Source organism: Macaca fascicularis, chromosome 8, assembly GCF_037993035.2.
Source record: "Macaca fascicularis isolate 582-1 chromosome 8, T2T-MFA8v1.1".
Classification (NCBI taxonomy): Eukaryota; Metazoa; Chordata; class Mammalia; order Primates; family Cercopithecidae; genus Macaca; species Macaca fascicularis.
This window is the reverse complement of record NC_088382.1, coordinates 39022966-39034996: the sequence shown is the minus strand read 5'-3', so window position 1 is coordinate 39034996 and position 12031 is coordinate 39022966. Positions and strand designations below refer to the sequence as shown.

The 12031-nt window shown below is 40.6% G+C and overlaps 1 protein-coding gene across 6 annotated transcripts in view; it reads right to left on the bottom strand.

Moving 5' to 3' along the window:
* The window catches only part of UNC5D (unc-5 netrin receptor D), a 571888-nt gene that overhangs the window by 68949 nt on the left and 490908 nt on the right, over window positions 1-12031 (bottom strand). For 4 of the 6 annotated variants that reach the window (XM_005563042.5, XM_073999971.1, XM_005563043.5 and 1 more), the window contains 2 exons: window positions 9228-9413; window positions 5091-5468 (listed from right to left, as the gene is read on the bottom strand). In XM_005563042.5, the coding sequence (XP_005563099.2) occupies window positions 5091-5468; window positions 9228-9413 (564 nt within the window). The remainder of the gene's footprint in view (window positions 1-5090; window positions 5469-9227; window positions 9414-12031) is intronic. The other 2 variants (XM_005563044.5, XM_005563048.5) reach the window with 1 other exon arrangement.

Below are 12031 nucleotides of genomic sequence, written 5' to 3'. Positions count from 1 at the left end.
GTTCATATGGAAACAAAAAAGAGCCCGCATTGCCAAGACAATCCTAAGCCAAAAGAACAAAGCTGGAGGCATCACGCTACCTGACTTCAAACTATACTACAAGGCTACAGTAACCAAAACAGCATGGTACTGGTACCGAAACAGAGATATAGACCAATGGAACAGAACAGAGCCCTCAGAAATAATACCACACATCTACAGCCATCTGATCTTTCACAAACCTGACAAAAACAACAAATGGGGAAAGGATTCCCTATTTAATAAATGACGCTAGGAAAATTGGCTAGCCATAAGTAGAAAGCTGAAACTGGATCCTTTCCTTACTCCTTATATGAAAATTAATTCAAGATGGATTAGAGACTTAAATGTTAGACCTAAAACCATAAAAACCCTAGAAGAAAACCTAGGTAATACCATTCAGGACATAGGCATGGGCAAGGACTTCATGTCTAAAACACCAAAAGCAACGGCAACAAAAGCCAAAATTGACAAATGGGATCTAATTAAACTAAAGAGTTTCTGCACAGCAAAAGAAACTACCATCAGAGTGAACAGGCAACCTACAGAATGGGAGAAAATGTTTGCAATCTACTCATCTGACAAAGGGCTAATATCCAGAACCTATAAAGAACTCAATCAAATTTACAAGAAAAAAACAACCCCATCAAAAAGTGGGCAAAGGATATGAACAGACACTTTTCAAAAGAAGACATTCATACAGCCAGCAGACACATGAGAAAATGCTCATCATCACTTGCCATCAGAGAAATGCAAATCAAAACCATAATGAGATATCGTCTCACACCTGTTAGAATGGTAATCATTAACAAATCAGGAAACAACAGGTGCTGGAGAGTTTGTGGAGAAATAGGAACACTTTTACACTGTTGGTGGGACTGTAAACTAGTTCAACCATTGTGGAAAACAGTGTGGCGATTCCTCAAGGATCTGGAACTAGAAATACCATTTGACCCAGCCATCCCATTACTGGGGATATACCCAAAGGATTATAAATCATGCTGCTATAAAGACACAAGCACACGTATGTTTATTGTGGCACTATTCACAATAGCAAAGACTTGGAATCAACCCAAATGTCCATCCGTGACAGACTGGATTAAGAAAATGTGGCACATATACACCATGGAATACTATGCAGCCATAAAAACGGATGAGTTTGTGTCCTTTGTAGGGACACAGATGCAGCTGGAAACCATAATTCTCAGCAAACTATCACAGGAACAGAAAACCAAATACCACATGTTCTCATTCATAGGTGGGAATTGAACAATGAGATAACTTGGATACAGGAAGGGGAACATCACACACCGGGTCCTATTGTGGGGAGGGGGGAGGGGGGATAGCATTAGGAGATATACCTAATGTAAATGACGAGTTAATGGGTGCAGCACACCAACATGGCACATATATACATATGTAACAAACCTGCACATTATGCACATGTGCCCTAGAACTTAAAGTATAATAATAAAAAAAAAGAAATGAAATAGAGAAACAACAAGATCCTTACAAAATAAAATCTGAAGGCACTCTCCTATTCTTTGAGTAAGGCAGCTCTCACCTTCTTTTCCTTTCATTAGAGCTAATGTAATCACTCAGAAAACTTTCAGGTTGTTATTGTAATTTAAATCTAGAGATGGCAGGCTTTCCTGATCTCCTTCTATGTGCCTGTTAGCAGCTACAAAAACAAAAAATGTAAACCTCATTGCAAAACAAGTTATTTATGATTCCCATTATAAGCATTAATCAGTAATATGCTAGTTATCAGTATCTTTCACCAGCACTAAGAATAAGGCACATTTAAATCTTGGTTACAGCTTTGTAGCATGGAGATCCATTTATGTTCTGGACCTTAATGTCAACAGAACTATAATGGCCACACTTAGAGAGGCTCTTCCCTCTATTGTCTATTCTTCCTTAAATGTAGTTGCCAAATGAAGGGGCCTCCATTATAACCCTCCCTGCTGCTAACCACAAGTTGCAATACGTAGGACATCCAGTGTGCTTGGAAGTCAACCTGAATACACGCCCTTGACATTCTGTCTTCTCTTAGTTTGACTTAAAACTTCCTCTCTGCTGCTGCTCTTTCAGGCTGTCTAGGTCATTATGATGACAGAGACATGCAGTCTGAATTCTTCCAACTTGGAAGTACAGGAAACAATCATCAAGCAATAATAATAATATTAAATCAATTACACTTATCACAATGCCACTCATGGAGCAGGAAGCCAATAAACACATCATGAAGATATAAATGAAACAGGATTCAAAATTCTTAGTAAAAATGCCAGGTTCCGAGACATGTTAGCTTCTGTAGATCATCATAGCCTGATGGCCGACTCTCATAACAAAACAGAAGATGTATGTGTGAGGACAATTGAGGAAGAGCTGTCTGTGCAGATCACACCTTATTCCTTTCAAGTTGGCTTAATTCTCTGTCTTTAGATTAAGACATTATTCAGAATACTCCTAAATTCAACCTGAATCTATAGGATCACTGGAGCTTTAAATGATTTTTCTCTCTTCAATCAGAAATGGTGTTATCTTTCAAACATACTTCTCCTGCTCCTCATGCCCGAACATGCAAATACTATGTGGAGTCTCAAATAGTCATACACAAAGGCACGTGGGGAGTGGCAAATTACAGATCGTGAAGAACGAGAGACACTCTGGGACAGCTTTATGCCTATGATCCCCTAAAGTAGAATTCATTTCAATATGTCATTCGCCAGTTATCTCTGATTAAAGAAAAATATAATACCCCCATACTCCACCTGCTACCCCGACAGCCTTTTATTTGATATGACCACAGAAGCACCAGTCTGAGCTTCCTGTTTTATATTTGGAATAATAAATAATTTCTAGAGTGTGGAGACCACCCTAACCTTTTGGAGAAATCACTGCCAGGCACCATACAACAATTTAGGATGGATGGCATTAGAGCAATCTAATCTCAGTGCCTTGCTTTCTTTATACTTTTGCTCCCTAGGGCATATTTTACATTTATTTCCTGCAAATAACGGAGCATATGTTTTATTTCTCCACAGTTATTTTACATCAAACTCATTCCTAGTGAACAGCTTCAATCTTGTCCAACACTTCTTGTCAGGAGCTTTGAAAATGCCCCATTTCAGGGAGAAACTGTTTGGGAATCACTGACAATGCTGTCAGAACTTTTAGTTTTCAACATGAGTGCTGCTCGAGTCAGAGGTGAAGATAAATCTCTGGTTCATCATGATTTCATCTCGCTGTCTTTGATGAACAACAAACACCGCCAATGAAAGGGTTGGTCATGGCACTCCCTCTACACATGGATAAACAGATGCGCACACACACATACATACACTAAGAAAGGAGGATGCAAATAGAGAGAAGGAGTAATGGGCAGTTTATCAACTAATAACCACTGAGAGCCTTGTAAGTGCCAAGCAGGAGCTAAAAAGAGATAAAATAAATGCACAACTTAATGCACGGCTTTATATGATTCTGTATTTTTGTTTTTATGACATTTTTTTTTAGAGACAGCAACTTCCTATGTTGCCCTCACTGGTCTCGAATTCCTAGACTCAAGCGATTTCCCCACCTCAGCTTCCTGAGTAGCTGGGACTACAGGTGTGTGCCACCACACCCTGCCAAAATTTGTATAATTCTGATACGTCCTATTCTTTTTGAGAGGGCAAGGGTGGTATTCTTTTTCTTTCTTCAGGACTCACATGTTTAGTTTATAGATTCTTACAGAAAAGTTAATTGGTAAATATGGCTGATTGACTCACTATCCATCAAGTCTCCTATTTGCCAGTTACCAACTGGAAGAATTAAATCATGCATAGTCATTCACACATTGACACACATACACATTTGAACCAAGATCCTTACCATGTCCTAAAACACTGACCAAGGAAGATTTAGAGAATTAGAAATTTAAAAAACAAAACCTTTCCATTACGGCTGCCATTGAGGGCTATTTTGATGAAGTAAAATATGTTTTGAAAAGAAGATTTTAAGAAAGTAATTGCTCTAGGGGAGAACAAGACAACATTCATCAACTAGAAACGAATTTTAGTCTCCAGTCTCTAAGCTACTAGAGGGGTCAGTTAGCTAGAATGGTAGAATCAGACTAGTCCTATCACAGATTTTATTTATGGGATGAAATGCTTGATTTGAGAGGTTGGTTAGTTCTACCCTCCACAGATATAGAGACATCTGTCTAAACTATAATGTCCCTGACTCAATGCTGACCTGTTGTTTGATAAACACAGATCCAACAGATTCTCTTCCTTCTTAGCAGCCAGCAGATCACTACCTGCTTCAGTGCACTATGTAATTCTCATTGCTTAGAAATCCGAGCAGAAATTGACCTTGTCTACCATCCACTTAGGTCTTAGGCAGCAACTCTGAAAACTAATCCATAGAAAGGATATCATTTGGGCTGGATACCTTAAGTATCATGTCAAAACATCATGAAAATCTCCTCTCTTCCAGCCAAATGGAGGAAAAAATATGTGAGAATTCATTATACTGACACAGCCCTGGAACTGAAGTTTGAATTCAAAAGAGCAACTCCACAACGACCCCTCACGATTGCTCATCAGAGAGTAACACTATAGCAAGGGCTATGGAGTGTTCATTAGGTCAGTTACTGATGAGATGCCGTTTCACTAAATTATCTAAATTATCAAACTTATACATAAACCATGCTTACATGTAAACATGGGGCCCTGGTCTGTCATGCCAGAGAATTTTTTCAGTGCTTTCTGATCATGCCTAGGAAATACACTCCAAAGGGGCTTAAAGCCTGGGGACTACCCAAACCTTAGGCAAATATAGTTGTCAGCTCTAATAGGGAATCAAAGGGAGCATTCAGTCCATGCTGAGATGAAGACTGCAAAATCTAATCTCAGCGCTGGTTCTGGTTTGCTGTGTAAATCAAGTGGACTAGTGGAACTGCAGTGTTTGCAGGTCTGATGAGGGGATGGTAAACATCATAAAATGAATCTGATGGGAAGTAACTGTGTAAAAATGAAACATTTATACGTTGGAAAATACACAAACACACACTTACCACCCACCTGTATTTGGCATTACTAAGCGCCCCCCTAAATGGCCGAAGACTCCAGTTGTCCTCAGTTCTGTCCTTGTGGGGAGTGATGACAGATTTTGGATGTAGGGTGTTTTGTTTCTGGGATGCATTGTACTAAAGCTGTGGTTGTTTCCATGGGGAAAAGTCCTGGAATGATTCTTGCCATGGTACTCAGCTCTCTCCGACACTCCCAGGGAAACCATGAATGAGCTCTGGACTTTGACTTTGATGTCCGACAAAGGGTTAAAGAGTGAGGACTCTGTCATGAGCTCCTTGTCCAGAGGGTCCTGCAGACAGATGGGTCCACTGTATGTCCGGCTCACTGTCAGATCTGGCTGCATGGCGGAATTCAGGAGCAGGGAGTTACCTGGTAAAAGAAAATTGATCTGTCACTCAGAAACTAAAAGGCTTCTCAGTTACCCCTGTACTTCTGCCTCTACAAACTGTACAACAGCCTGCATGGCTGCCAGCGGTTCCAATCCAAGCTAGCTCTTCAGGCCCACCCTGCCAGGTTAGGTGCTAGTGACTAGAACTTTTGAATCAAGAGCCCTGGCTTCCACAGTCCATTCTCTAAATGGCACTGACCCACATCTTTCACTTTCCAGAGATCTTTCCTTGCTATCTTTTCAAAACAAGTATTTCTGGCATTCTCTCCAGCAACGAACTCAGGTATTATGGTTTATGTGATTATTTCAACTGGCAAAGAGAAGCTAAAATAACAACAACAAAAAAAAGTGGGGGGAGGATGGAGAAAGATGTTTTGCAGTTGAGTTTTGAGCAAAAATAACATCTGTTCATTTTAAATGGCAAGAGATGACACAGCGCGGTGACTAGGTAGTGCTGTTTATAACAGAAGCTACTTTGGTTCCAGTGCATTTCCTATGGAATTCTGCATAGATTCTGGAGCTGGGGAGGAAATGATTTGTCCTCAGAGCAAAAGGGTCAGGGCATCTCATGAATCGCACCACATCTGAGTAGCTAATTTGCTCTAATAACTCATATGTCACTCTGTGAGGGAAAGAATGCACCACCCAGAGACAGTGAGACGCTTAGATTCCACATAGGGAGCAGCTTAGTATGGTTTCCTTTCTGTCTCAAAGGGAAAAAAATATATATAACATCTTTGCAAAAACATGAGAAATTGGGCTTTGTCATCTGCTAGGGCTCGCCAATTTTTTCCAAGCCAAATATTAAAAAGAAATGCTGTGATATTTTCTTGTGATGAAGTAATCTCATTTATTAGTAAATAACAAAATAACCCTCAGTCCCAAGCTTCCCACCCGTATCAGTCTGTCAATGTGACATCTCAAATTGAAAGCCAAACCATATTAAACAATTTTCCTTTGGGGCCTGACAAAAATGTTTAAAGTATGATCTTTTTGAAAATGTTGCAATTCTGGGCCATATTGTATTAGCCTCTATTGTTTTTCCATTTTCATAATTTGCAGCAACACCAGCAGGGAATCTATCACCCTGATTTTTCCCACCTCTTGTTCTGATGCTCTAAGAATCCAGAGTAATAAAGGAAAATACACAAATTGGATGAAATAAATAATGCTATAGAGGTAAAGGATCCTTGATGATGTGTTTTTTGTTTGTTTGTTTGTTTGTTTTCCATGCATGGGCATGTTGTATCAAGACCCAGGCACAGGGAGTTGTGCTTTCTAGCAGGTCTGCACTGAGTTCTATAGGTGACCATTTTGCTCCTGTTCATGGTCTTCCCAGGCAAGAAGCAGGACCAAAACCCATCTTAGATTAGAAAAGAGTTTAGAACAGGAGATTCCATGGAGACCTCAAAAGCCCATATGCCTCAGTCACCTGGCTCTTTTATCTCAAGCCCTGGCCTCTGAAGTTTAATTTTTGGCTACGCTTAGAAGATCTGCCTAGCCTAAGTGATACAAGGAAGCAACAATATTTCCTAGAATGAGATAGCACTTGAGTGGGAAATGCCTGATTCTGGACATACGTACATATGATAGCATCCAGGGTCAGAGAAAATTGGCTGCCAGCTTGACTGAAGTCTGACCAGCGCCACTTACGCACCCCTGGTCACCCCAATCTTCTCTTTGGAAATCCTTTTACAAGTCCCTGGTCTGTTCTGTGTATGGCATTCTATTTAAAAGGCCCAGTATTCAACTTGCTGGGACACTTGATGTATTGCTCAAAAATGGATCTAAGACAGTGGAGGCGAAAACCACATGATATCAGCATGAGGCAGATCACCATAATAAATACACAGAGTGATGTTTGCCAAAGTACTTTGCTTGTATCATTAGTTCTGTGATGTTCTTGGCCAAAAACAAAAATAAAACAAAACGGTCAGATAAGTTTGGTAAGACTCATACAGTCTTAAGAGATTCACAATACACATAAGTTGTGTTTAAGTGTAGGTAAGTCAGCACTCCCCAGACATGTGTAGGCCAGGGATCCACCCCTCTCACCTGCTGCCTGGTGCTCCATGGAAGACGCTGGCATCCTGTGCTAGGGTAAGAGGAAACAACCAGCTTCTAGAACTCTATTCACCGCATTTGTGAGCACCCATATGCCAAGGGCTTACCCATGTTGTTCCAGGTAATCTATCATCCTCACAAGAACACTTTGAGGTGAATGTTACTAACCCCATTTTATAGCTCTAAAACTTGAGACTAAGAGGATAACAGACTGACTGATAGCAGTTTTAGACTAAAATCTAACTTCAAGGCCTATGGTCTTATGCACAAAACTGTCTCTCACACTAATATTGCTCCTCTATTTTCAAGTGTTATGGTCTAAGATATTTTATTACTTGATGAAAATATGTTGCTAGTTTTTTATGTAGCATAAAAATCAGTTCTTGACCCAGTAACTCATTCCTGTAATCCCAGCACTTTCAGAGTCTAAGGTGGGAGGATCATTGAGGTCACAAGTTCGAGACCAGCCTGAGCAACATAGTGAGACCCTGTCTTTAGAAAAAATAGAAATAAAACAAAAACTTAGCTTGGTGCGGCAACATATGCCTGCAGTCCCAGCTGCTGAGGTGGAAGGATCACTTAAGCCCATGGGTGGGAGGCTACAGTGAGCTACCATTACACCACCGCACGCCAGCTCGGGTAATACCACTTAAAAAATCAGTTCTATATTTGGGTTTATTTCCAATTCTCTACATATACTAAACTATATGTCCAAATGTAGGGGATGTGTCCCTTTTGAGGCCTAACTCTGAGGTGCCCAGAAGTGAATGGCAAGAGGGAAGGTACTCATCTCTCTGGCCATCTCTCAATTTTTTCCAGCATGCCTGTGTTTCCACTTCGGAAGCCTGTCTAGTCAATCACTGCCTTGCACTGAGACTTCGCTGTAGGCATCACTGATGCACAATAAACAGAAATAAAGGTGACGATATTGACGATGAGGGTCAAGGTAGAAAACTTCATCCTCTGAAAAGAGACAGTTTCATTTTTTTCTAAAATGAAAGCCGTGTATGTTTCATCCCCACCTTGCAATAAGGAATAGATTTGGTTCCTATAAGAGAATTAAATGACTCTGTTTTGAAAATGAGTATTGCTACAGTTTGACATGATAGATTTTCCTTCCCCCACAACTAAAGATTGCTTGGACTTGGCAACAGCTGAGAGTCATTTAGGCTGGAATTTCATTTTTTCCCCCTGGCTGGCTGACCCACCATCTATTCTCTAAAATTTGTTTACTTATTTAAAATAGAAATAACAAAATTACTCCACTTCATAAATAGGGTAATAAATATACCTGGGAGGTTGTGATATAGGTGTTAGTCCTCGGTCTTGAATAATCAATACTTGGGTTAACTAAATATACATTCTCAAAAGGACATTTTTAAAAAGAAGTATAATTTGAAATAAAATAACTCATTAGACTGACTGTACATCAAAAATGGAAATGCCTCATTGAAAATGTTGCTGATAATAAACCAAGATCCTCTTGTCCTTGTGGCAGACAAGGAGATAAGCAGACCACTTCACCCAGCCTGGTCTGTTCATGTGTGAAGACAATTTGGCAGCGGCTCCCCGTGCCAAGAGCTACCTTCACACGGGGCCCAGGAGAAGGCTGGGGTCCAGTGTGAGCGTAGTCTATGGTACTGAGGACGAGGTGTGGAGGGACCTACGCCGCTGACCTTGACGGACTGTTTTGAAGTTGAAGGTCTGGAAGCCACCTGTCAATGCAGAAGAGTCAATGACGTCCACGCCATAGTCACTCTGGCTCCGTCTATAAAGGGTGACACCAATGACCAGGACTGCAACAGCCACGACGGCAGCACCCAAGCCCGAGTACAAAGCAATGTCACTGGCATTCTCTATGCCTGAAAGACACAAGAGAAATCATAAGTGACCAGCATGAGCACAAAACCAAAGAACCACTCAGGGATACAAAAGGAAATGCTATTGGATTTTTGGAGCTACTGCTCAGAGAAAATGCCAGATGTACAGTGAACACAAGTTGTACTCATTTTCACACAATAATCATATTTCTAAAATGCCATGTATAAATGAAAGGGATGCTAGGCAAATATCTTAACTGCACTAAGGTAGCTTAGCATGTAATAGACGCTTGAAGATAATCAATTTTGCAAAGAAAATAGTATTTTTTTCTAGTAAGAGCAGACACCTCCTTAGTTTAGGATGTCATGTTTATCTGCAAAACACTTTTTATATTTTCCTTTTACCAGAGCGAGGGCAGACCCACACACAGTGGTAAAATATGGGTGATCTGCTCTGCTTATGTGAAACCTGGGGCACATGCATTTGCAGAGAGCAGTCTAGGGCAAGGAGATAACACAAAGTCTATGAGTTGAGAAAAAGACCAGAGTTCACAGATATGAATTTTAGCATTGGCACAAATCATTAAGAGTACACTGACAACATCAGTTTAGGGCATATAGTCATTATGAGAGAATTTTATTGTGGGATATGAAGGTCGTGGTCCCAGGTGCTGTTATGTCCATGGTAGATGTTTTCTGACACCAATTAAATGCTAGACTCTAATAATTTATTGTGGAAGAGGACGGGTCGCTAAGACGGCACATGCTGTTTCTCCCATACCTCTCCTACTCCATCCTATTGAATGCATGGGCAAAGCAAAAATAAAAGCGTTAGTTTGGATTTAGAATGTGGGTGCCTCCCCACCCCACGAGATGTGCTGTAGCTGCTTTTCACCCTTTTTCTAGAGGTGCGTTGGGTGTAGTTATTCCTGTAGCAGATCCATGATGGTTCCTGCAATACAGCACATGAGATTTATCTGAGATAACATAAGCCTCAAAGAGGTGTAATCTTAGAAGGTGTGTGAAAATGGAAGATGGCAAATGCTAACTACATAGTTAATCTTCCTACAGATTATGTGGTAAGTACACTTAATGGGTCCAAAAGTAATTACTCTGTCACCCCTGTGTTGGGCTTAGAGGATAAAATAAACCTATCATATGTTTACCTTGTAATTGTGCAGCACTTACTATGCATTCACCGCACCCTAATATGGTACTTATGTTATCAAATGAGTAATACTAACCACACAAGGAAAGTGAATTTATTTTCGACAAAGTTAGTGGAGTGTAAAATAAGGTGCTACCAAATTGAAGAGTGAACGAGGAAATCAAGCAGAACTGGTCCAGTAATAGGGCGATAAACACATAAAAATAATTCTCAAGTGAGAATACAACCATCAAAAAAAAAAAAACCAAAAAAAAAAAAAAAACAAAAAAAACAAAAAAAACCCCAGCATCTGAAAGGTCAGAGGTTTATCAAATACCTTTAATCGCCAGAACAGCATGATGGCTGCTCAGAAACAGGGTGTGATTTAGACTTCCATTCCAGCTTCATGATGATTCAAAGGTGAGAGAGACAGGAATGGAGCCTATTTCTCCAACCACTCATAACCATGGCTGAGATGATAAATGACCTCAGTTTCCACATGTGCCTCTGTCATGTGGGGGAAGAAGGAGGGCAGCTATCGTTCTTAAGCTCCCACCTTCACTCTACTCAATTAAGTACCTTGGAGGGAATAATTATTCCCAGAGCAGAGAACACAGAACACAGCAGATGCATCATGCCAGTGTATGGGAAGCAGTGAGGGAACTTTGGATTGAAACCAACTAGCATTTTCCCTCCCTTTCCTCCAGTTCCTTGGGCACTGCTGATGGATGACACTCTCACCTTAAAAAGTGTATCTGGGGAGAACACACCTGGTCAGCAAATGAGCACATACAGAGAAGCAGCCTGGCAGTGTGCAGAATGCAACTCCTTTATTGCTGAGTTGACAAAGTAGAGACAAAGGCATCCTCAGTTTTCCAGGTACTAAAATAGGAAGGACCAGAAGCCAGGAGGATGACCAGGGCAAGACGTCTGGGCTGGAAATGGATTTTGGTGGCAGTGAACATCCTAAGACAAAACCAAGCAGCAGGAACAAGTTTTCTTTGTTCCCCTGGATTGACGTTTTGTCTTTTATGTTTCTACTCCCTCCCTACCAGGTAACCAGAATTCTCATTCTCCCTCCAGATCCTGCTTTTAGGAACAACCCTATGTATGCCTGCAGACCAAAGTATTGATACCAAAGTATCAATGTTTAATATGGTTCAGTGTGTTTCCTCTCCCAGGAACATCTGTAGAATCCATTTGACTTAATTCAAAGGAATAAAATACTAAATTACAGAATTTTAAAAATGAGTAGAGGAACTTCAGGGACAGGGTAGGGAAAGAAAGGACAGAGACCGGCATGGCGAGTACTGGTTCCCCTAAGGCTCACCCTGACACTGGGACAGCTTGATCTACAAGCTAAGTGGCAGAGGAAAGGGATGCCCATAGAGAGATAAGCAAAGCAGTAATTATTTTACAGAACAGTTTATCCTGGGAATTACAAAACTCAGCTTACAATAATTTCACTAACTCAACAAATATTTATTGAGGGGCAGCAATGAAGATGCGTGGA